This window comes from Ciconia boyciana, chromosome 19, assembly GCF_034638445.1.
Source record: "Ciconia boyciana chromosome 19, ASM3463844v1, whole genome shotgun sequence".
Taxonomy (NCBI): Eukaryota; Metazoa; Chordata; class Aves; order Ciconiiformes; family Ciconiidae; genus Ciconia; species Ciconia boyciana.
The window spans coordinates 7,335,637-7,362,247 of NC_132952.1; the positions used below are offsets into that span (position 1 = coordinate 7,335,637).

The 26,611-nt window shown below is 38.3% G+C and overlaps 1 protein-coding gene across 3 annotated transcripts in view; it reads left to right on the forward strand.

Moving 5' to 3' along the window:
- The first annotated feature begins 1,380 nt into the window (after window positions 1-1,380).
- PRKCZ (protein kinase C zeta) overlaps window positions 1,381-26,611 on the forward strand; it is a 72,086-nt gene continuing 46,855 nt past the window's right edge. Inside the window, exons 1-5 of one of the 3 annotated variants that reach the window (XM_072883778.1) lie at window positions 1,381-1,900; window positions 3,259-3,467; window positions 8,650-8,771; window positions 15,362-15,451; window positions 15,855-15,905. In XM_072883778.1, the coding sequence (XP_072739879.1) occupies window positions 3,397-3,467; window positions 8,650-8,771; window positions 15,362-15,451; window positions 15,855-15,905 (334 nt within the window). In that variant the 5' untranslated portion in view covers window positions 1,381-1,900; window positions 3,259-3,396. Of the gene's footprint in view, window positions 1,901-2,120; window positions 2,400-3,258; window positions 3,468-8,649; window positions 8,772-9,946; window positions 10,038-15,361; window positions 15,452-15,854; window positions 15,906-26,611 lie in introns of those variants that run through there. The other 2 variants (XM_072883777.1, XM_072883779.1) reach the window with 2 other exon arrangements.

Here is a 26,611-nt window from a genome sequence, read left to right on the forward strand (position 1 = left end):
AGAATTCTGTTTGTAGACATATCTTACATAATGTTCTCCATTTTAAGCAGAGGAAATTTGGAACACATGAAGATTTAAGGGCCCATTTTGAAACCACATTGACAGTTCCCACTAAGATAAAATTAACAGTGGATACACGAATAATTCAGATTGAAGACTGATAAATGAAACCGTTTGGTGCATTTCCTTGGTGTCAGAGAAAACATCCACACTGATGGGAATGAGTTTTGCCACTTTACTGCTACTTAAACTAGTGTTAACTATTATTTATTTGTATTTTGGAAGATTGTAGAAACACCAAAAGAAGACTCAGGGCTACACTGGTGCAAACTCACCAACACATATACACCCACAAAACCCCGTAAAGATATTGTGAAAGTGTTCAATGGTGCCTAAAAAGAACTTGATGTAGGTGTACACAAGGTAATAGCAGGAGACTAAGGATCGATTTTTTTTTTCCTTTTTCAAAATACAGATTATGACTGTTCAACTCCAGGTAGTCAAAAAAATCTAATAGTTGTGACACCTTGGTTTGGTTTATTTTTCAAATTTGGCGGGCTACTGTTGCCCAGTGGTGGATATAAGTAGGTCAACAAAAGCCCCAAAGCAAACCTTTTGCTTGGGTAGCTTATTTGCTTGGAAAATCGTTTGAAGATACCCAAGAACAGCTGTTTGGCCGGTACAAGCAGCATTTCCACTAGGGGACTCTGTGAGTTAACTATCCCACGCCTTCGTCTGCAGAACAGGCAAAGCCCTGATCTCCTTTACACAGGAGCCAGCTTTGCTTCAGTCACAGCTGATTCACAGTTTGAAATCAAAAGATCAAAGTATCACTAGAAAAAAAAACAAAACAAAAACCAACTTTATAAAGCTAAGGGCATTAACCATTTCACAGACTTGCTCTTGTGAAATTGTGGTTAATTCAGTAACACAAATGCAATGTATCCCATCGTTTTCCTTTCTCCCTTCTGGTCTGGCCACTCAGAAGTCTAATGTTGTTTATCTTTGTTATTTTATTTCCTTTTTATTATCTTGGCCGTGGTTTTCCTGCTTTAACAGTTTTGAATGAAACCTCTCAAGGTTGGATGCTATATTTATACTCATGGGAGATTATGCTCCTGTGGAAGTGAGTTTTCCCGGGAAGCAATTCTGAAAGATTCGGGTGAGGCAGCCAGGCCGTTGGGCCGGGGGGCTGTGCTGGCAGGGTATTTGTTTTGGGGAGTGGGCTTCTTTTTTGTTTGAAGATGGGGGGGGGGGGGCTGTGCCTGTGGACGACCGCGGGACAGACCCCCTCCTCCGCCGGGCCACCCCGCGGGCGGAGGCCGCCGCTGCTGCCGGGCCCCGCCCCTCCCCTCAGCACCGCCCCGGCCCAGCCCTGAGGCGGCCCCGCGCACCCTGTCGCCCGCCCGGCGCGGGGCACCGCTCGCAGGGGAGCCCGGGGGAGGCCGCCGCTGCCACCGCCGAAGGCGAGCCCGGCGAGGCCACATCGGGAAGCCCCAGGCCTGCGGCAGCCGGGACGCCTCACTCACTACCTCTCAGAGGGCTCCGAGGAGGGCAGGGGCGCAAGCTCGCTGCCCCCACAGCGCGGTAACGGTCGCACCCGCCTCTCCTCTCAGGCCTGGGGCCTCCTTCCGCCACGGCGCTACCGCGTCTCGGTACGTGCCTGCACGGGCACGGCAAGGCACCGAAAGTCTCCAGCGGGGCCCCGGAGCGCGGCCGGCAGCAGCCCCGGAGGGCCAGGCGGAGGGCGGCCGCCTGGCTCTGCCCTGCGCACCTGTCACCTCACCCGCCACCCTCGCGGGAGCGGCGCGCCTGCCGCTTGCTTCTCCCATTGGCTGCAGGTGTTCTCCTGCCTCGTCCTCTCTCGCTTTTGATTGGCTGAGACCCTCCTACTCCCCAGGTAACGGTTCCCGGCCTATGATTGGTCGTCGGTGGGTGGGATCCTTTTGGGGATTGGCTCCAGGTGAGTCGGAGCTTGCTATTGGCTGACAGGTAGTGTAGGAGGTGCTCTATTGGCTGTGGGCGCTAACCTTCTTAGTCCGCCATGTTCGGCGCGGTGGCGCCGTTGCCCCTAGAGCAGGCGGGAGCGGGGCGGTGAGGGGGGGTGGCGGCTGAGCGGAGACCCGGGGGCTTCTGGTGCCGCGCGCTGCTGCCGTCCTTCTCCGGGGACCCGCCGGCAGGGAGGGCGGCGGGGAGTCGAAGTCCGATCCTAGACTTCCTCGCGGGACTTTGAGCAACTTCAGGCCGTGGAGGTGTAGCCGAGCACCGCTGGGACGCGGCCGGAGACGCGGGCTCTGGGCAGAGAGCGTCCCCTGCGCTCGGCGGGTTCGCGGAGCAGGAGGGAAGCGGGACCCATGGGGCCCCGCTCTCTGGGGTGGGACCTCCCTCGGTCGGAGCAGGTAGGAGGAGGGGGCAGTCCTGAAGGTGCTGGGTGGGGAGGCTGGGGAGAGCCCCCGCCCGCCATCCTGGCACGGAGCGCGGCACCAGGCAGGACAGCGGCGGCGCGACTTGGTCCCGAGCGACAGTGTCGCCTCCCGGTCGCTCCCCACCCGGCTTGTGTGCAGCCCGTGTCTCCGGCAGGCCGCGGAGGGGGGTCCCTGGGTCGGACAGGAAGGGGCTGCATCTTTCTCCTGACCCCACAGCGGAGGAGCGGTGGGGAGGCCGAATTCTGTGTCTTTCCCTCGTACCTGTGGCCCTTCTTCCCCAGCCAGTGGGGTTAGGGAGCTGTCTGAATGTGCATATAAATAAATATATATATATAAGGGATGGTGGGGGTAATTTTGAATAAACAGGACGTTTGTCAGTCTCCAATCGAAAGGTCACTTAAATTGCCCCTTGGAGTTCCTCTTCTGCTTTTCTTGGGTAAATTTGTAATGAACATTAATTGATAGCCCTCTTCCATGTGTATAAAAACTATTTTGAATTAAAATACTCCACTCTTTGGAAGAAAAGAGCCAGAAGCTGTGTTGATGAATAAGTAAAGATTTCTTTGCAGTATTTTTGGCCAAGAGGGAACTGTTGGATGTTTTATTAAAAAACATCCTTAAATGCTTGGGATATTTCTGTAAAACTAAATTGTACAGGGTATCTTTAACTCATCTCATTTAATTTCTGTGCAGATCAATGGTCTTGTATATTTTCCTTTTGGTTTCTTGCTGTTCTATGGAAAGCTATTTGTGTTCATAAAATTTGACACAACTCATTTGTTTAGTAGAGTGTGTGTATATTCATCTGTATTCCGGTTTTCTTTCTTTGCAGCTGGATTGAAAATCATCTGGAGGAGAAACGCATATTTCACATGTGACGCTGTTCACTTCAGAATTAAATGAGTTATCTGTCTTGAATGAACTTATTTCTGTATATTTATAATTTCATTTAGACTGCTAAATACAGATCATGCCTAGCAGAATGGGCTCAAAAATTGATTTGAACAAAGACTTCATCAGAGTAAAAACACACTATAGTGGGTAAGTCAGCATGTTCTCTCCTCTATATCATGTCCTGTCTAATTTTGAAGCGTATTGAGCACGAGTTCATAGTCTGACGTAGTGGTAGAGTTACCAGGGTGTTGGTGGATTTGTAATTAATGTCAGATCAGGTCGGTAAACTTCTGGGCTATTGAAACACCATCCAGACTCCTGCAGCATGCTGATTGTGGAAAAGAGTTAAGTTTATTCTTCTCTCGAAAGGGGGTAAAATGTGCAAAACCAGCATACAATTATTCTGGGTTGATGGGTTATTGATTTCTGTTTTGTTACAAATGTTCATGGTCACAGACAGGTATAGATCCATCTCTTGCATCCAGGCACAGTTTTTATATTTTATTGTATCTACTTTGTAATAAAGATATGATGCATTTTACCTAGTGAACTCTACAAGTTACTGCTAAAATTAGTGGGAGGCTGTGAAATACAGGTTTCCACTTACAGATGTCAATTTGGGACTGTGTGCTCCTTGGGACAAAACATGTAATGTTTAATACGAGTCCTTTTGTAGTGGGGATTTTGAGATACTATTTTAAGTTACAGCACTTTCTGTCTTGGAAAATTACAGGATGTGTTTCTTTGTGGATAGATATGTAAGTCTTGAAATAACAAGTTGGTGCCATTGGTTTTGTCCTTTTTTTGTCTTATAGAAATTTTAGAAGGAATTATTATTGGAATTATTTAGGTAAATACGAGAAATGAGGGCATTTTGCTTAGATCACAAGTTATCAGTAAATTTAGATGAACCTATGCAAGCTGCTTGAAAACTCAGTTTTAAGTGATTAAAAAAATAAATCAAACCCACAAGCTTTGTTTTCTTGTTGTGAGTAAGTGCTAAAAGTAAACTCTTGTATAGTTTGCCCTTTAATTTTTGATTACTTATTTCCCCTGCTCCCCTCCCAGTAATGTGACTAATGCAGCTTGAAATTTTATTGAAAAAATGCTTTCTTGTTAAACTTATCTACCAGGTCAATGCCAAGTAGTTACCACAGCTGATGAGATGTGAACACAGCTGCTTCAGTTATCTTCACAATGCTTATTTTTGCAGCTCTAGTTTAAGACTATAATAAAAAAAAAAGTCATGGTCCTTTATTACTTCAGTCAGTTATCAGTAGAGTCAGGAAGATTTTATTACTTCAACATGAAATTTGGCGCTTTTTTTCAGACATATTTGATCTAATTGGTTTGCTGCCACTGTGAGAACCTTGTACATTAATGTTGCTTTTGTCTCTCCTGTCTTCCTTCAAGGCCTAAGTTTAAGTCATTTGAGGAGTTAAATATTTGGCCTAAGTAAATTCTTGGACTTGATTTGAAGTATTTAGACTGAACTTACTGGGGTTTGATAAGTGACCCAAGTCATCTTGTCTGATGTTTTACTGCTAAATAAGTAAATGTTGCTACTGCTGTGGTTGTTTTTATATTGTGGTGTGGAAAAATGCTATTTTGAATTAAATGTAATGTAATTATGAAAGTCACTGCCAAATTTTATTGAAAAAATGCTTTCTTGTTAAACTTATCTACCAGGTCAATGCTGAGTAGTTTTGACGTCCTGAGTTTAGAATTCTAGAGCAATTGTATTTATTTGGTAAATGCTAGTTTTCTCAAATTGGTATGAAAATGTATCTGTTTTTACTTTAGCTGGCTTCAATTTCTAGCTGTGCTACTGACTTTAATTCTTTCCTTATGCCTAGTCATTTGATTTTTGTCTTCATTTTGCCACCTGTAAATTGAAGGTCTAGTAGAATCTGTTAGTTTACAGTTCATTTATCTACAGGTTAAATTTTCATATGAAAACTTGCTTAATGAAAACATAGATAAGCTTTTAGTGGTGAGAATTCATGACAAAACTTATGTCTTAATAAAATGTAGACATTTGCTACTTTACTTGAAGTAAAATTTACTTTACAGGAAATAATCTATGAAAGTAGATGGGACTGCATGCTGCTCAGTAATTTCTGAAATGTGTTAGTAATAGTTAATGCAGATCAAGTGGGTTTTGTTATCGTTAATCTGCACCATGGTTTTGTTTTGGTTATTTAATAGATGCATGTAAACTGCTTTATGAACTCTGGGTGAAAGATTTGTACCATATATCTGCTATTTCTAATAATTATTTTCTGCTCAATAGCTTTATCCTGCACCTCTGAATCATGTCATATATAGGCTTAAGTTGAAAAGAACATCTGAACTACAAATACTTGTGTGATGCACTTCTCTGAGATACATGGATATGTGCTTCTCTGAAACAGCAATAGGAGAGCTGCCTTAGCTCTGTAAGGGAAGGCACTAAAACACAAATAGAGCTTAGTGTAAACACTTTGGGATGGCTTGCTGGCAGATGCTGTTGATATAAAGTGAAAGGAGTGTGTCTGTAGAACTTGTCTGCACAGAAATGGAGGAGGTGATAACTTGTGTCACTATTAGAATTCATGTGGAATTATTATGATGTTTTACAATAAACTACTACCGTAGTTTCTCCTACAACACTATGTTCAGTAATTTCCATTAGCTATGAAGTCTATAATATGTCAATTTACAAAACAGGAGTTGCAAACTCCATGAATTTTGGTTTTGTTCTACTGATCAAATTCTGTGAGTAACAGCTGATGATTTTTGGCATTATAGGCTGTGTAACTGATTATCTCCATTAAAGTGTGACACACCTTTTGAACAACTTTGACAAACTGTAGGAAATTATTGATGCTGGGACAACTTTGGAATTAAGGACAAGCTCATTCAGATAGCTGCTAAAAAATTAAAGTAGTAGTACAATACATCATTTTGAAATCCCAGTTAAAAATCTAAGCATGAGGAAGTTCTAAAACACGTGTATGTTAAGTCTATCTCTGTGGAGTCCTAGTATCTTAGGTATTCATGTTTCTGGGTGTGACAGAGTTCCTAACATAGCATAGTATAAATAACTGCATAAGTAGATTGCAAAATAAAGTAAACTTGTGTAATTCTCATTTCATTATTTCAGTTACTTTATCTGGTTTATACCTGGTTACTTGAAATCACTTCATTTAAATAGAGCAGTGATGCGGTATCGTTTGCTGTATGTTACCTTGGTTCTAAATGGTGACACAGTCTATCAATGTGTATTATTCTCTTGCTCATACACAACTTAGTGGTCATTAGTTCTTCGTATTACTTTGTAGTGTCCAGTTTCAGATACCTGACAAAAAAGTGTCCTGTGGGATTCTTTAGTGTTAACCAATGAATGATTTTCATTTATCTGTGACCTGATTGCCTAATGTGGCTGTACAGACATGAAGATTAAACACAGTAAATCTCAAAAGGAACATGGACATCATTGAGATGATAATTTGAATAAATATCATTAATGTTTGCATCTGCAATAGGTGCTATTTAACATACTTCAGCTGTTTTTTGTCCAATATGAAGTTTATTAATTTACCTGTACAATGGCAGTGCCATCTGTTTATAATAATTATAACAATTTAAGGCTGATTAGTATTTGTCAGCTTTAGTTGGAGTTTGTAGTGTGCACGGTAGAGTATTGTCTTACTGCATAGCTTCAGTTTTTGAATATTATTTAGATACTTGTGAAAGCGTGATTGTCCAGAGTTACCGCAGATCTATAGCTACTTGATTTCATGAGTAGCTTGCGGTGGCAGTGCATTAAGTAATGAGCGGCATTTGTTAGTGACCTTGTCTTGGTGCAAGGCATTGCACCAGACCTCAAACACTACTTTGAACTAGTTTGGTCTCTTACTTTCATAAGTGCATAAAATATGAGTTTTTTGACAGGGAGATGTTTTTAAATTCAGCCTCACCTGACAGCTCTCAGTATTGTACAATAATAGGATTTGCGGGTTGGCAGTTAGTGTATGTGTTTCTCTTTCCATTTTATTATGAAGAATTATTAAGTTGCTGCTCTTTGAGAACTTTACAAGTTGTAGATTAAAGGTACACTTGAAAAGGTAGCAGTGCTTTTAATCTGAATTTGAAACTTAGTACAGTTCTTTAAAATGATTGTTTTAGAGCTTTGCTTACTGTAATTTTTCTCAGCAAAGGCGAAATGCAAAGTTATTAGTGCATATAATTTAAAATGCAAGTCATAGAATTTAAGGTTCTTAGTTCAGTGTAGTACTTTTTGGCTTCTGGTTGAAAGACATAAGTAGGCAAAATATGTAATATAGCATGTTTTCTAAAATGACTTGTCACACAGTATGAAAATAGGACAACTGTCTCAGTCATGTTGGGAAACTTCTGAGATATTTGCTGTATTAAACCAAGAGGGGAAAGAATTACATACACCAGGAGCCACTAACTACAAAACTGTTTCCTAATTATTGCCTAGAAGGTTTTGAAAGCACTGAGATGACTTAAGTACATCTCTTTCTTCCTGCACTTGTTTAATCAGTTGGTTTCCTTGAGTCTGTCATTCAAAAAATATGTAGAAAACAGGAGAAAGTCTAGTTTGTATTGCCACATGTTGTATTTTGTTTTGCATAACCTTTTCTTTTTTTTTTTTTAAATCGTTGTCCTGCTTGACAGTACTGTGTGGGCTTTCACTATATCAAGAGTTACTCTCACGAATGCCTGAGCATGCTGTATGGTTTACAGTAGCAGAGTTACGTATTGGGTTCATGTTCTCCAAACAGTATAAAGGTAGAGCACAAGACACAGAATTTGAGCAAGGTTTTAGCTGAATTTTCTTGTAATGATATCTTTTGATAATTCACCTAAACAAGGCTTTCTCTCTAACAATGTAGTGGATGCGAGGAAAAACCTACATTTTAAAAGGATTTTACAATAATTGAGATTTTATTTATCCTCCGATAGAAGAAGTACCTGGATAAAAATTTAATTCTTACAAAATCTGATGTGTTTTTATAACACTTCAAATGCTGATAGTTGTAATAAGGGAACTTGACTCACCCAAGTAAACATGCATTAAAGATAGATCATTAACACACTTAATTCCTCCATACTAAAGCATTTCAAAAAAATTAAACAGTGTGAGATGTAATTCTGTTGACTTCTGGCAACTAATTTACATTAGTGGGAGCATTTTATATGAGGAATGCTGATTTTGGAAGTATGATTTTGCAGATTAGACTCCATAGGTGGAATTGTTGGAATATGCAGGCTAGTGTGGATATTTTCTGATAAAAGCTTATGTTTTCATCTCATGCAGGGACATCCTGATAACAAACTTGGAGGCATCAATGAGCTATGATGAACTTTGTGATGAAGTGCATGAGATGTGTAATTTACAACAGGAACAGCCAATTACCCTCAAGTGGATTGATGATGAAGGTATTGTACTGAAATACTACTTAGGCATTCTTGGGTTTATTGTTCATTGTGGTACAAACAAGGGGCATTGAGGAAACTTGTATAAACAAATTCCATATTGTGGAGTTACTTTTTGTTTCTAAATACCAGGGTACATAACCCTGTCTTATAAAGCAGGGAGTTTGGAGAAATGAGTCTGAAAACATCAAGGTTGATTGCAATAGCACTTGAATTCGCTTTATAGAAGTGAAGGCTTTGTAGAACTTCAGTGTTTTACTATTCTATACTTCTATGCTGAATGCAAAGTTTGTTTTAATTTCAGACTTTTGTAGACCTAATGCTGTACCTCTGAAAATTCTAAATTTAAAATTCTTGGCAAGATCACTTTTTGATGTTTTTAACCCTGTCAGCTTCCAGAATGACATAGGCATTTGTGTCTTCTGAATTGTGATTTGTCTTTTGAATGAATGTGTTTCTGAGAAGCAATGCAATTGTAATATCAGAAGACTGTTTTTAACTCTTTTAGGATTTTTGTATTTTATGCAAGGTAGCTGCTAAGAATTCTAGTAATTGATTTTCTCTGTTTATGGTGGTTGTCTCTGGCAACTGCATGATTGTCACTGATTATAGCGTTGATTATATTAGTGGTCTAACATACCCTATTCAAGAATTAGAGGGTAAATGTTGTCTATATTTAACAGAGCATTCTATTAAACTGGTTGTTAATATCTTGTTGATGTAAAATACAATGACCAAACATGAAATAAAGGTGACTTGAATTTGGTTTTGTGGTTTTTTTTCCACTTGACTGATACTTCAGAGCACCATTTTTCAAAGATAATGGGCATTAAATAAAAACATATCAGAAATAAGTTGTTTCCCCATTGTGGCGGGGAAAAACGCCCAGTAGATCTACAGTCAGTCATGTCCAGAAAAAGAAAAAGGGGGAGGTGTTCATATATGGGAAAAAGTGTAAACTTTTATTTTTGTGGAATGTGGTGTTTATAAAATCATGTAAAAATGATTTGTTGTGAAAGTCTCTGTTTCTTACACTGTTCCTGCAGGAAAGGTTGATGTTGCCAGATCTCATTGTTCTAAGTTATCTTCAGATGTAAAGCAGTTTATCATTATTCTTCCACAAATAGTTGTATGAGATAAACTTACCTTTTATTTACCCTTCCTGTAGGATCCAGAATATCGGCATGATGTGAGATGGGTTTGCATATTTCTTTCTGCTGTAAAGTGTGGCAGTTCTCTGCAACCTGAAGTTAGAGCCTTCTGGTTGTTGTGAGTAGTAGTGAAATGGGGATACTTGACACTGAGTGCCTTTGCTACTTTTTTTTGCTTCCTTTTGGAATGTACATGTCTGCTTATGATTTAACAGGAGTGTAGTGCATCTGTAACTCATGATGGGCAGAACTCTTGACTGAGTAGGATGAGAACAGCTACCATGCAATTATACAACTGGACGGGTGCTCGGTTATTTTCCTGTTGTACCTTGCCAAAGCCATGGTCTGCCGCAGAACTTCTAGAACTGAATGCAGAAAGATGAAAAAGTACTAAATTGGTTTGGCTAAACATTTGTAATTGTGTTTTGGTTTTCTTAATAACAGCCTAACTACTCTTAGCCAAGTAGTGTGGTTTGGTGGGTGAATGGAATTTCAAAATAAAGATTGAGGAAGGAGGTAGCCTGTAGTCAAAGAACATTCTAGTCCTTTTAAGATACCAGGGACTAGTATAAATTATTTTTAAATTTTACTCTTTATCTTCTTATTACCAAGAAAGATAGAGGCAACTGTACTGACTTCAGTTTCCTAACCCTCAGTTTCATGGCAGTCTTAATAAAAAGTAACCTCATCAGAAGTGCATGGAGAGTAATTACTTTGCATGCGCTTAGCTATTTGAACTGCATGACTGCTAATAAAAGGAAGAGTATTGTAGGAAAGAACAACACCTCATGAGTTTTGAGTTGGAGGATTTTAAGACATGTTTCCTGTTAACTGTTTCTTGGTTTGGAGATCTGTTGCATTGACTTTTTGAGGTTTACTTAAATTAAAACAACTAATCTCTTTAGTTGCAGTTCTATAAGCATTTTCTTCTAGTCTTGGTTAAATACATACCTGTACAACCCTTTTTCTAATTCCTGATTCTAAGTTGTTAAGTTTCAACCAATCTGCTTTTTTGGCTGCCCTTAATCATCACAGGTTTCATGAGTTATCCTATTTCTGCATATGAGTGAGTGTTTCCACTTACTGCCACAGGTAATTTAAATTCATTTGACTGATTGCACAAACAGATGTTCTCTTTGAACTAACTTAAAGCAAACAATTGCTGATGACTTAATGGATAAAGAAAACCTACCAAAGAGCTGAAGAAAATTAATTTTCTGTTGGGCTTTCTTTCGTGTTTCTCTGTTTTTGACAAGATCCAAAATATTTGAACTATGAATAACTTGCTCATAATAAAATCCCATAAACATATAAGGACCGTTCAAGGTCAGGTTGGACTGGGCTCTGAGCAACCTGATCTAGTTGAAGATGTCCCTGCTCATTGCAGGTGGGTTGGACTAGATGCCCTTTAAAGGTCCCTTCCAACTCAAACTATTCTATGATTCTATGAATATGGATTGTTGATTTGCAGTACAAATAATTCTTCTGTCTTTCATGTTGCATTATTTTGCAGTATTTATAGATCATCAAGAGCAGTGGTCTTCAAAGAGGGCTAGATGCACTCTGGGGTACATGTTTTTAAAAAATAAGAATATTTTTTCAAAATTAAGAAATTAGGCTTTACTTGATTTAATATGTGGATTGACACTGGTGTCATTACTTGGCCCATATATCATATAGTCATGTGTCACATATGGTGAACAAGGTGTGCAGAGGGAAGAGTGGGTGTTCCACAAAGTTGCATGGGTTGAGAGTGACGCCCTCACTCATTTGCTTGCTTTCAGTGTATTGTGATGTACTGCAGTTTACGTGTGCCTGGTTAAGTGGCTTTAAGGATTAATTATCTAGTTTCAACTAAAATAACCCTCACAAGGTAATGCTAATAATGTGAGCACAGGCAGACAACAAGAAAATGGTGGAGCTGACATTTCTCCTACTCCTAAGTATGAACTGTCAGCCACACTACAGGGTAAAAACGATGACTATGTCATCAGATCTGACAAGTCAGTCAAAGATTCAAAATTATCAAGAACAGTATTTGAAATATGTGTTTACATCCACTATTTTTAATGATGAGCCTCACCCTAAGTGTATGTTGTGTTTTAAGAGAATAGATAATAGTAGTGTGAAGCCATCATGATTAGCAAGACATTTAAAAAATTATCCAGAGCAAGACAAGCCTCTACCTCTTTTTCTCTTCATGTTTTAAGTTTACGTTTTATGGGGGTTTTTTTAACAAGTTTTAAACATTTTAAGTCTTGTGATATGCAGTTTTGTACTTTACAGAACTGCACTAAACCTTATGTTAAATTTTTAGAAGACAGTTTTGAGGCTTCTTCATAGCAGAAGGCAAAAAGCCACTTACCATTGGGGAAACACTTGTTCTTCCTGTCATGGTAAATATGGCTGGAATAATATACAGAAAACAAGATGGGGACAAACTGAAATGCATTCCTTTGTCAGAAAATACTGTTGGAAGGGGTGTAGAAGATATTGCTGAAGGTTTGAAGAAACAAGTATTAAAACAAACTATGCAGTGTGGGAAGTTTGCTATATGGTTGGATGAAAGTACAGATGTTTCTAATATGTCTCAGCTTATGATATTTGCTAGATTCTATTTCAGTCATGAGGTATGTGAAGATGTAGTTTTTAGTGAGTCACTGAAGGAAAGAAGGATGTACTGGAGAAAGGCACAATCTCAACAATAAATGACTTCAATGAAAACAATGTGTTATGGAAAAACTGTAAGTCTCCACTGATGGAGAGGCTGGTTTGACTGGAGTGAAAAAAGGATTCTGGGGTAAGGTTACAGAGAGCACTGCACATGAAATCCATCCACTGCATCACTCAGCAAGCTATTGCAGCAGAGGATTTGGAGCCACAAGTGCATGCTACAGGATGTCATCAGTATGATTAATTTTATAAAACCAAGAGCTTTAGGTATTGCAATGTTTACAATACTTAGTAATAAGGTGGGGAGTGACCATGAAACTTTCGTACCTCGCAGAGGTTAGCTGGTTATCTTGCACCAAAGTGCTTAAAAGAGTTGTTAAAGATGAGTTATGCTTTTTTTTTTGCAAAAAAATAGAAGTTCTGAATATGTGGACATAATCTGTGATGACAAGTGGCTGTCAGTAGTATGCTACCTAGCAGTTGTTTTCAAAAAAACAAACACTTAATCCCAATGACTGACAAAGTAACTGCTTTACAAAAGGAACTCATGCTATGTGGAGAGAGCACTTTGAAAATGGCTGTTTGGAGATATTTCTGTTGTTCCATCAGTACACTTAAACTTGGAAATGGAATTTGGTAACCTGTTAAACTCTTCCAAACAGTGTCAGTGGGTTTTGAACCCATTAGTTAAAAATGCAGCATGTTCAGATTAGTTAGCAAGAACAGCCAGTTGACATCAGAGAGGATGAAAGTTCCGAACTGAATGCCAACAAAACCTTTGCATAAATGGTGGATAGGATTGAAGAATGAGTATTATGATTTAGTAAGCACAGCCAATGCTGCCTTTCTTTCATTTGGATCTATGTATCTTTGAGCTATCTTTTTTAGCTATGACACCATTAAAACCTGGTATTGAAATAAACTGAGCTTAGAACCAGACCTTTGAATCACTACATCATGAAATGTTAAACCAATGTTTTCAGAAGTCATGAAGCATGTTCAGTCACATAGCTCTCACTAAAAATATTTTTAATTAATTTTTAATATTTTGAGAAGTAAGTTTTTTTACCATTAAGAAAAATATTTTAAAAAATTTTATATTTATCTCATCCTTGTAAAATTTCAATTTGCGTATGTTTTTGTAATACATAACTTGTACTCATTGGGTGTTTGTGTTCAAAAAACTTTAATGATGGGATGTGCTGTCAAAAAAGTTGAGATACCACTGATCTAGAGGTTATCATGGGCTGTTAAAACAGTATTTCTGTCTACCAGAGAGGTATTGCTGTATTATGTTCCACATTAAGCAAACATGTCCTCGCTTAAACTGATTAGGATTTATACCTTGGAAAGGTCATTTTCTGAAATATAGGTCTCAGTAATGCATGTGTTCTGGCTTAGCTTCCAGTTCTCCCAAGAAGCTTTTCCAGTGCTTTTTTTCTCTGCACTGTCAAATTAATTCAGTGGGTTTTTTATGGAACATCACCAATGTGTCATATCATTACTTCCAAATCATACTGAAGTCCATTCTCTTAGCTGAGAAGAGCCATCTTTGGGCTGTCTCTCCTTCAGAGAAATAGAGTTCTTTATTTTCACTGCTTAAAGGCTAATATCCATACCACAGGTAGTTCTTAGTCTTCCAAATCTTAGTAGTTAAAAATCTTACTACTTAATATCTTCGGGGTACTCCTGTCTGACTGAATACTTGCATTCCTGCATATTTTTGTAATATAAAACTAATGGTATATGGTTACAGATAAATGGTAATAAGGTGTGGATAAGGCATGGTTCTTGAGCCCAGGCCTTAGTGTGTGATAGTGCTTGTGTCTCCATTTATTTTATTCTTTTCCATGTGAATTTAATCCTGAATCTTGTAGTTTGGGGTGTATGGGTTTTTCTGTTTTATGTATTTCAATAGTTAAGTTCTTTAGTATATGCTTTAAATTGAGGCTGGCATGTTGCTCTGTTGAATCTGCTACTGTAGAATGTGAGTACGGAAGACAAAGTTGTAGAGACTAAGGCTTGATACATCTTTTTCTGAAAGAGAGGGTTGTTTGTGGCTAGGCAGGTTTCATGACTCTTTTTATTCTTCTGTTTGCTTTTCTTCTACTTGTAAATCTTAAGTTAAAAGAAAAAATGTGAACCTATTTTCCCCAAAACATACAAGCCAACCCTGAAAACTTTAGGGAATTTTACAGAGAAATTAATTTTACATTAATTATCTCTACATTAGTGTTGGCATATTTGTATCCCATCCATGCCTTTTGTCTGTGTATCTTATTTTTTCCACTTTTTAATCATAGATTGCTTTGTTGTCGGTCTAGCAAGACACTCAGCTAGAACCTATGTGTACCTTTGTAACTTTTAAGTTATCATATCATGGTTCTGCAGTCAGTGAAGATGAGGAAGTAAGATAATGGGCCTTTTAACAAAGGGTAAATTAATTTTGAATTAAAGTTATAATATTCAGGTTACTAGGAAGTGATCTTGCTTTTTTCTGCCGTGTGTTAAAGATCTTTAAGCATATCTATTCACTTCTGTATTTTGTTGTCCCCTTGCAAACCAACATAGTATATTTCTATCTACACAGTTTTGATAAAATTAGAAGGAAAAATTATGTAGATATATTTCAGCTTTGATCAAAATGCCAGCTTAATATCAAATGATTGAAGGAAGAGCAATCTTGGAGGCTGGCACATATCTTACTAAATGAAATTCTCCACCTAATTCTTCAGTCATAAATTTGCCAATGTATTGCTTTTTTGTTAGGTGACCCATGTACCATCTCATCTCAGATGGAACTGGAAGAAGCCTTCCGTTTGTATTGTCAAAACAGAGACGAAGGGCTGATTATTCATGGCAAGTATTACAGAATTCAAGAACCTGTATGCATTTGTTGATAATCCTAACAGCTCCTTAAATGTGAGACTGGAACAACTTTGTCTGTCACATAACATTCTTTATGTAGCTGGTGCCCTATAGCTTGATGTTGTAAGAAGGAAGTGTTTGCTTGGGGGTGGAGCCCAAAGATGAAACTATACCATAGGCTTTGAGGGGGCTTCAGGTTCTAAACTGCACAGATTTGTTAATGCTTTAGTCAAGTATAAGATATTGCCAGTATGGTCCCAAATTCTGATTGTTATTTCTCATGCAGAATTATTTAAAGGCTTCCAGAAACTGTCTTTGTGTAAATCTATTTAAGAATCAAGAAAAAGTACTACTGAGAATCTTTTAACTTAAAAATCTAATGTTTTTGTTTTAGTTTTTCCAAGTATTCCAGAGAAACCCGGCATGCCTTGTCCAGGAGAGGATAGTGAGTATTAAAATGTTTATCAAATTTTAGCTTAATTTTTTCAGTCAAATGGAAAATAAATTTATGGAAAGATTTTCATAAGCTAGTGTTATGTACATTTATATCTGTTTGGTAGTTTCTTAATAGAATGTTCGATATTTTATCAACAGAAATTATATAAATCAACATTGTAGTACTGTTTTCATGTTTCTGAGGATTAATACTGGTTTCTAGTAGCTGATGTATTGGGAGAAAAAGAGGTCAGGATTTTAGATGTATATTTGAATGTGGTCCTTGGCTTTTGTGGTTCTTCTGATTTCTTAACTTGCAGGGAAAAGAAGTGATGTACTGAAGAAGAGGGAATACAGCCTTTTTTATGAAAAGGTTATTCATCTCAAAAAAAAAAAAAAATGCTGTGAAAGGTAGATAAACCTCCAGAGGAAGCATACGTGATTGATTTACCTGTATTTCAGTAACTTAAACTGCACAGGGATAAAAGGGTTAAATAGCTGTATAGTCACTTTTCATTATGGAAAGATGTCACAGAATCGTATAGGTTGGAAAAGACCTTTAAGATCATGGAGTCCAACCGTAAACCTAACACTACCAAGCCCACCACTACACTGTGTCCCTAAGCACCTCATCCAAACGTCTTTTAAATCCCTCCAGGGATGGCGACTCAGCCCCTTCCCTGGGCAGCCTGTCCCAATGCTTGACAACCCTTTCAGTGAAGTAAAATTTCCTAATATCCAGTCTAAACCTCCCCTGGTGCAACTTGAGGCCATTTCCTCTTGTCCTGTCACTTCTTACTTGGGAGAAGAGACTGACCCCCACCTCTGTACTACCTCCTTTCAGGTAGTTGTAGAGAGCAATAAGGTCTCCCCTGAGACTCCTTTTCTCCAGGTCCCTCAGCCACTCTTCACCAGACTTGTGCTCCAGACCCTTCCCCAGCTCCGTTGCCCTTCTCTGGACAGTCTCCAGCCCCTCAATGTCTCTCTTGTAGTGAGGGGCCCAAAACTTCTGTCTTATGATTCAAGGTGCGGCCTCACTAGTGCCAAGTACAGGGGCACAATCACTTCCCTAGTCCTGCTGGCCGCACTATTTTTGATACAAGCCAGGATGCCATTGGCTTTCTTGGCCACCTGGGCACACTGCTGGCTCATGTTCAGGCAGCTGTCAACCAAGACTCCCAGGTCCTTTTCCACCAGGCAGCTTTCCAGCCACTCTTCCCCAAGCCTGTAGCATTGCATGGGGTTGTTGTGACCCAAGGGCAGGACCCAGCACTGAGCCTTGTTGAACCTCATACAACTGGCCCCAGCCCATCGATCCAGCCTGTCCAGGTCCCTCTGCAGAGCCTTCCTGCCCTCCAGCAGATCAGCACTCCCGCACATCTTGGTGTCATCTGCAAACTGACTGAGGGTGCATTTGATCCCTTCGTCCAGATCATTGATAAAGATATTAAACAGAACTGGACCAACACAGAGCCCTGGGGAACACCACTTGTGACCGGCCGCCAACTGGAGTAAACTCCATTCCCCGCCACTCTTTGGGCCCGGCCTTCCAGCCAGTTCTTTACCCAGCAAAGAGTACACCCGTCCAAGCCATGAGCAGCCAATTTCTCCAGGAGAATGCTGTGGGAAACAGTGTCAAAGGCTTTACTGAAGTCTAGGTAGACAACATCCACAGCCTTAATGTCATCAGTATGTTAGTTCATATCTTTGCCAATGTTAAGGAAAGGAATGTGAATAATTGGGTGACAGAGTTACCAGATGATGCTTGGCTAGCACAGTAGTATGAGTAAAAGCTAACTGAAGAATTGAAGGACCTTTGCTCTTCTCTTTGGAAGACACAAGAGCAGATAAAATTAATTGCTGATAAAAGCAAATAATGCATACTAGGAGAAGACTACTTAGTTGATCAGGATCTACACTGACAGACTGGCTAAAAATGTGTAGTCCAATGGTCAATAGTTGTGAATAATACTGTTAATTGGAGAAGTAATACTAGTATACTAATAATTCCTCTTTTGAGAACTTTTACTGAAGTTTAGAAGATGGAGTGAGATGGAATAAAAACCAAAATATTACAGTTTAAATATGATTTTTTACATTTACACTACAGTAGATGAAAGGTTAAATGTAAAAAGCAGACAAGTTTTCATGTTGTGACTAGGTTATTAAAGTTGCTTTATGGAAAGAAAGAGTAAATGTGCAATATTATCTGCTGTCCTTGTTCAGCCCATTAGAGAAAATAAAGACTGTTTTCTGTGCTCATTGGAAGTGTTAAAGAAATAATTTTCCTTGAGACACTTCAGTTTTTTTCTCAGAAGGAAAAAGAAGATACCAATGTGGTCTACCCAGTTTACCAAGCAGTTTACCATTGCCAAGCGAGCATTTGTGTAGCTGTTTCCAATATATACTATTTTGCATACATCTGAGTTTTTCATGCCTTGTTTAATGTTCTTGTTTGTGTACTTTCTTGTATCTATCAAAATAGTAGCTCAGTGGGTTTCTTATTAATTTTGCTGAAGCTTCAACAAAGAAATGGGCAACCAGTCCATCTTCTTGTATCACATAACGTACAGTACTTCTACTGAATGTGCAAGCAAATAAGACTGAATTTCAATACTTTTTTGTCCATGAGTTAAAATTCAAATGAAGACTGCGTAGTTATATCTTGCTGTATGTTGAAAATGTGTAGGCTTTACTATGCTGTCACTTTCCAGTTTAGCTTAATAGGTTGAAAATATCTATGGGAAAATATTTTCAGGCTCAATTTTCATGATCATTCTGGAAAGAGTGGTCTTAGTTCTGTAGGTTTAAATATGTTCTTGATGTGAATTGTATATAAGGAACACTGCTTTATTCTGGGACCTGCGTTATAGAAGGTGTTATGTCCTAAACTGAATCTCTTACCTGGAAAGGTGTCAGGTTTGCATTGGCAGGCAAAAATTGAACCTCTATCTACAGAAAATATCATTAGCAACAGTAAAAGTTTTGTTTTTCCTTGTATCTTATTACTTTTCCCAAATCATTATTTTGGTAATGATGCTTTAGGAGGTTTGGGTAGTTCAGTGTCTTGTGTGCCTTTGACTTTTGTGAGAACTACAGTAAAAGTGATGGATTTGGGGATTAGCTAGCCGTAGAATGCTTGTTATGTTCTACCAGGGCAGATCTTGCCCTAAGTGTTAATACTCCATCGGAAGTCTTCAGACTGTGTTCTGTGAAACAGCTGTCTTTCAATGAAGACAGAATGGTTGCTTTTATTTTAATTTCTAACTTTGGGATGCCTCCCCCCCTTAATTTTGCAACTAAGAATGGAATAACCAAGTCTGGCATCACTGCAGTATTCAGGGCTATTTCACGGTATGCTGAAATCTATTTTTGTTTTCTTTTTCTATCTTGCTTCTGACTTGTTGGATGAAAATTGTAGGGAGTGAACTCATATGGGCATCTGTGCCACTCTGCTTTTCCCGATGTAAGAACTGAAAGAACTAGCTGACTCTAGCTCTGCTTCCATTCCCAAAGCTGTTTAAAGAGGGAAGGAGGAAATACTTGCGTTGTACCAACCTAGACTGGTGCCAGTCCCAGATAGAATTATTTGCCCTTATTTGTGAAAACACAAAGCAAACTAATGTGAAATACTGTCAAAAGTGAGCTACACTGGAGGAGAGAAGGCTGTTGCTTAAAGGGGTATCTGTGCAAATAATGTGGCATAATAAAGTTCACTGCAATGTAATGATCTCATTAAAAGTGTAGATATTTTAGTACAAAATTTTTTTTGTGTTAATTTGTTAGATGTTTTAGTTATCTCAAGCCATGAGATGAACTACAGAAGCACATAGATTAGTGTGGCTCAGATGACCTGGTTATTCTGTCTGTAGGGTATTTCTCCCTACATGGTTTTACAGGTCATGTTGAATCACACTTTGATTGTTTAAAAAGCCTGTTTAGTAGGATGTGCTTGGTAAGTGATTTGTGGTCAAGTTTATTGTAATTTAATGAATTAATTCAGTGCATATTGCCTCTTTGCATCCATGGGTCCTGCATGGAAATCTGGTATTGTGGCCTAGTTGTATCTATTTTCAAATTTTTCTACAACAGACCTATTAAATTGTATTGGTGCTAATTTAGCATAAACTAATGCATTCAGCATTATTGCTTGTTAGCTAAAGGCATACAACAAACATCTGCATTGCACTTAGACTGTATGGAAATGTTATTGATAGTGGTGATATAGTTTATTTAAAGGACTATTTATTTTGACAGGACTAAAATATTGTCCTTTGGTCAGAAAATATTCAGTATGTTTCAAATTCTTGTTTTAGTTTATGTGGCTTTAGCAGTGTAGTTACATTCATAGGAAATCCTTTTAATAAAATGAGAATATTACGTATGCACTTTTCTAGAGCATCATGCTTATGCTATAAAGGAGCTTATGAGTTTGCCTCAAGTTCTTTCCAGAGATAAATAAACAGTTAACTAATTGCTCTGTCCAAAATGGGCCTCTACTTAAATTAGCAGTCTCTCAGTGTGGACTTTGGTTTGTTACAGAACTGCAGACAGTTTGAAATGGAATTTTTAAACAAAACTATTGAATTGCTAAATAATTTCATTTGCAATATATTGCTCAGACTTGTTCCTATTAGGTCACGGAGTGACTATTTCTAATAGGATGTGATCTTCTGAGCTGCAAATATTTTGCGGTAAATTTCTGTAGAATTGTAGGTTTTTCTTTCCAGTTCCTTCAAAACAATAATGCTTTGGAAGAAGAGTGCAGAAATACATACTGAATGTTTTGCATTTATGTTGATATTTAATAACATAATTGCTAGCTGTCCTGGACCTTTGTGAAATGGATATGGTTTGGAGATTGTACCAGCTGGCAAAGCTTGAAATAAATGCATGTAATCTATTAACAGAATAAACCCATGTGACCAAAATTTCAATTCTATTTGCATTCCTTAAGAAAAGTTCTTTTTGTGCTTGAAGAACCTACCTTCTTATATTGATGTGATGCTGTCTGCAAGATGAGATTTGCACAGTCTCCAGCATCTGAACTTGTATTGTCTCTGTAGTCCTTTTGCGCCTGAATTTCTGCACTTCTTTTTTTTTTTTGTGCCAGACCCAGCTCCCACTATAAATGTATGGCTGCTGTTGTAGAAACAGTACCTTTTGCCTTCAGCAAGGCAGTTAACCCATCCCCACAGACTGGAATGGCAGTGCTGCGATGTGGATGAGGTGGCAGGATTTCTAAAACATCTTGCGTCTCTTCCCAGAGGCTGAATGTGACCTCTCCTAGGTGTTTCTAGCATCTGCTGGCCTCGGGCCTTGGATACTTTATCACAATGTTTCCTGATAAAGATGGCAGACTTTTAGGCCAGTCTTTTGTATTTAAAAATATTTTTACTTTTTTAGTAGATTAGCTATTCTTTTGGAATTTATCTTAAGGTTGTTTCTGAAATGTTTAGGTGTGTATTTCTCTCCTGTGCTCATAGGTGATAGCCTTCCTGATACCCTGATACAAAGCATGGTATCTGATTGGCAGTTTAATAACTTAGTTACTGTAGTCTCAGCTTATTTACACTGACAGATCTTGATCTGATTTGTCACTCTTGGTGCTGCAGTGCATTGTATAACAAAGCATGTTCAGCTGAACAATTTCTATCGATTTGTAGGACTCCCCTAATGGAATTGCCGTTTTTATCAGCGAAATACTTGTTTTTGTGACATCAGCTCCTTGACATCCATGCCATGTTTTAGTTTGTGCCTCAGCTGCTAGCTACAGCCTCTCAAGGGAGCCAGTACCACCCGTGCCTGGATACATGAGGCAGAGATGTGAAAGGGAGAGACGGGGGTAACCAGTCTTCCATTAAATATTTGCTCTTAATGTTCGAGCTGATCCTGCCTATTGTCCTTGGTATCTAATGGTATTCAAACAGCGGCATCAGTGGAATAAAGGGAAAATGTTTCATTTTGTACCTACTACATTGTAAAGCATAAAGAATTACATGCTGAAGAAGCTAAAGAATAAAACCCAGTGAGTAATGCATGCTTTTTCTATAGATTTTATGTATCATCATTGTGATTGCTGTTATGAATTGAGGCCATTGATGCAGTATGTGTGTACGTGTGGTGCAGTAGATAATAGAACTCAGCATTTTGGTTATGATACAGTTCCTTTGCCTACCACCCTCCTTTGCAGCCATAGATTGTTACAAATGCAGAGATTCCTGCTGCCTCTTGTGCGTAGGGATGTGGCTGAGAGACCTCTCAGAAATGCTGATAAAATTGCATTGAAAGGACTCTTGGGGAATGTATTTTAGGAGGAAAAGAACAGAAGAGTGAGTGATGCTGCTGCTAATATTGGAGATTAATGAAAGAAATGTATCCAAAAAACCCTGACGGTATGTGTTCAGGGCCTGTTTATTGTAAGATTGCTGATGTAAAGATAAACAATTTAGAAGCATCATTTTTTAAGGCCTTTTTGTTGAATTGTGTTTAGTGGATTGTCTTAGATGGGTGTGTTTTAATTGTGAAATACATGTTTTGAATTAAGGTTTATTTAGTTTCTAATATCGTCAGAATAAACTGTGCCTAGTACACTTCTGCATTTTTGCATCTGAACGAATAGATATGTGTATTTAATGTTAAAATTAATCTTGGATTTGGGTAGCTAGTGCTAACAAATTTTAGTGTTGTTTTGCTGTTGGCTTCATTAAATAGAAGAATGCAGACTAGGAAACCTTTAAATACTTTCATGAAATAGAATTAATACATTTTTAATGTATAAGTACTTATGGCATTAGTATGACAGTAGACTAATATTTTTATTATCTAGTATTTCTGGCTGATTTTGCTGCCTTTTTTTTTGGTAACGATTACACTGTGTTGTAGATGTCTCTTATGCTCTTTGTTTATCTGCTCAGTATTTTAGCATTAGGTGTCTGGACTTTGTTTTTCCCCAAGCCCATCTTTCTCGAAAATTTCATCATAGGCTTGAGTAAAGGTATCTTACTAACTTAATTATTGTTGTCAGGTATTTTATTTTGGGTATAGATATTTGATTTTGTTTTATGTTTTGCCTGATACTACAAAATATCTCTAAGAGGCTTCTTGCTACAGTATTGTGGCCTGTAAATATTTTTCTAGCTCATAAGGCAGGTTTTTCCCTTCATTTGTTACAGTATTGGCAGCAGTGATTAGGTTATTCAGAGCACGTGAACCAATCTCATCCCCCAATGAAGAAAGGAACTATTGCGACCATAGAGACTATTCTGAGGACATAGATTGGATTGCACTGGATAATTAGGCAATTTTGAAACTGCTAGTAATCCTCTCCTGGTTTTTAGTAATTGAACTGACGGAGGGGAAAATTGTACTATTTTTACTGTAAGATATATTGTTGCTTAGGAATTGAAAATAGCTGTGTCATAGTTTCTCAAGAATACCTGAAATCTCTTCCTCTCAACTGTGTACCACGTTTTTTCATACGTGGCATATTTGAAAAATATACATACAGATTATGAGACAGGGTAAGTTACTGAAAACAGAATTGTAGTTAAAGGTCTGTTTGGCTTATAATAATTTAATGTCTTTAATTGTAAAATAATTTCAACATTTTTCTTAGCTATGTAACTTCCAATTAAGAATAAAGAGCTAGGCCTCCCTTTTGATAATTGAGGTGTGAAATTATAAGGCATGCATCTGATTGTGGGGTTTGGTATCTTCCCTTTCTGTAAGATACTGGATGTCTTAGCAGATGTTTGAATACCGATTTGTGAACTATAACTAAAAGTACAATAGAATAAGGAATGCTTGGGCTAGTTTTTAAGGTGTCATAACAAATAGCCTGTGTTCTTTTTTATTTATTCCAGCCTCCCTCTCTTAGCTATTGCTCAGAATGTAGTATAATCATGCAGGAAAGATGTCACCTGGTTTTAGCAAACTTCTCTCGAATGTGATGTCTAGCTCCATTCCCCCTGTTCTCTCTCATACTTCCAATCCATATACTTCTCATAAGTTGGTAAATCCACTTTTGATATACAGGCATTTGGGGTACCTAAATTGGCAAGAAGGTGATGAAGCTTTTTGTGTTATTTGATGAAATTAGTGGACATCTGTAAGGCCTGTCTGTTTCAGTAGCTTGAAAGAGCTATTTAAGGTGTAACCTCTTAAATGATCTGGCCAAGGTTAATTATATATTATACTTGGGATTCAGTGTAATAAGCTTTAAAATTAGTTGCTCTGTGCAAGTTATGGTTTTTAATGCTTAACTGAGCCACAGAAATAGCAACAGAGGTCTGCAGGGCAGATAAATGGGCTCTTCAACATCTATCTCCTGGGTTTGAGTTGCTCTGAGAGCAGATTTTTGTGAGAGATTTCAGGTGCTGCTAATTTGAAATGGAGAGCACTTCAGAAGTGAAGCCTTGTAAGACTAAGTAGTGATAGCAGTTGGCTAGCCACTGAAGACTTGTTGTCAGGACAAATCTGGATGGTAAATAAATCTCCTGAAGCAAAAAAGCAAAAAGCAGCTAACTTCAGGCATGCTGAAAGGGTGGTTTTCAGAAGAGGCATGTGAGAGTCCTAATCATCACTGTCAGTGCAAGAGTTGTTGAACAGACTGTGCAGTTCTGCCCTTAAACCACAGGGGGAAGGTAGTGACTTGGGTTGTGGAAAAATAAAGAACTGAGACTTTCAATATTGACTAGAAAGCACCTAATTTTTGATTCTGAAGTACTAATTCTTCTGCATCTGTAAGTGCTTGTCCTTGAATTATTGGCTAGGGAAATAATTAAAAGGAAACCAGAAGCTGTTTGAAGGCAAAACTTCAAGATTTTAGCATGGTCCTCTTTACTTTTACAGTAACATGCTCATTCTAATAATAATAATGCTGTTATATGCTTCTTCCAATAACTTAGTTTATCATCTACTGCCTTCTTCGGTAAAGCAGGTACAGATGCCCTGTGACTGGCACGGGACTCCTTGCTCTTCACATTGTAAACTCCGATACAAACTATTCTTACCTGTAGAGATTGCAAAGAAAGGAAAACCTCAGGCAGGCAGTGATAAAATTGATATTGTAGAGCCTGAAACAATAGATCTGGGATTGGAACTGATCCGTTAATTCCAAGGTGCAATCATTAAGATAGCTTGTAGTGCTGTTGTTAAAAACAATGTTAGTTTAAACTTGTTAGAAGGAATAGCTATCATAAAATGATTTTACACAGCAGATCTCATATTATATGCAGATAATGGAGAACACAGTAGAAATCACAAAGGTTTTAGCTGGGAAGCAGTGTGTAAACTTTGCAGATCTGGTATAATTATCTTCCTTTCCTCTGTGGGGTGAGTTGAAAGCCCCCTTCCAAAAGCTGAAAGACAAATACCATCGTTAACTTGAAAGATTTAAACATGCTTTCTTTAACGTGTTAAACACTATAGCTTTCCCTTAACAGACCAGATGAAAGGGCAGGTTCATAAGACTGTATCATGTGCAATTTTTTTCCCCATAAGGATGAGAAGCTCTAGGATGGAAGGTCGCTTTCTTGGGGAACAATAATTCTCTGCATCATAAAAGAATTACCTAAGCTGGAAGACTTACTCAGTTTGCTATTAGCATTAGTGTATAATCATTTCATCCAGACTATAACAGGTATGACGAGTAACTCCTGAAACTATTCAGATTTTTTTATTTAGCTACTGTCACTAAATAAGTTTAGTGTTACTTTATATTGCTGCAAGCTCTACTTCTAATGTTATAATTGTGAAAATTATAAATGCTATAGCCACGTAGTATATGAGGAAGCTTAGAAGGAGTAAAAGTACAAATGGCAGAATCTCTTGGAGATTAGTTTTATTGAATGATAAAAACTGAGCGCACTCTGTAGAACTCAAATTGTGACATAATAAGAATGGACATTGTGTGCACTTAACTTCAGCTTGCTTTCCTCCTAAGGTGAAGCAGAATAAGGTGTACTGTGAGGTACAGATGTATCAAAACTGTCGGTCTGAAAAGCAATAGAACTGGAGAGTTAGTCCTGCTGCAAGGTAATAGTGTCCTCTGTCATACTAAGGTACTGCGTACTTTTCTGGGTTTAATATTAGCAGATAACTGATTAAATTGGAAAGAATTCAGAGAGATAAGCTCAGGAGTCTGATTTCTTAGGAAAGGTAAAGTACACCTTCATGAAGTAATAGCTAAACTGAGTTTCGGTCATTCTACTAATACTGGAATAATGTAAACATTGGGAAGGGTAAGGGAACTCTTTTAGAGTGGATCATAAGCTGAAGTAATGGAACCATGCTGTGAAGGAAAACAGCTTGACTCAGAAACTGTGTCCTAACACTGAGACTGTAGGAACCAAATAATGGTTTCAAGGGCATTGTGAAGGCCACCTTAAAAGCTTTATGAATTTGAAATAAATGTTAAATCCATTTTGAATAGCTGGTGAGTTTTATGAACAGTTTTGCATTTTTAGTGATGGTGTAATCAAATAGGTGTTGATGCCTATCACTTGAGGGCAAATCTAGTAATTTGATATGCACTGGAAGAAAAACCTTAAGAAATAACATCAACTTAATACAAATGGTAACAATCTAAAAAATAGGAACTCCATGTTTTCCATGAGAAGTAGGCATGAACAGCCTGTGGTAAATGTATCGCTTAGGTTGGGAGAGTTTAGGTAATTTTAACTTCAATTTCATCCTAAGCACAGGTTCTGGAAA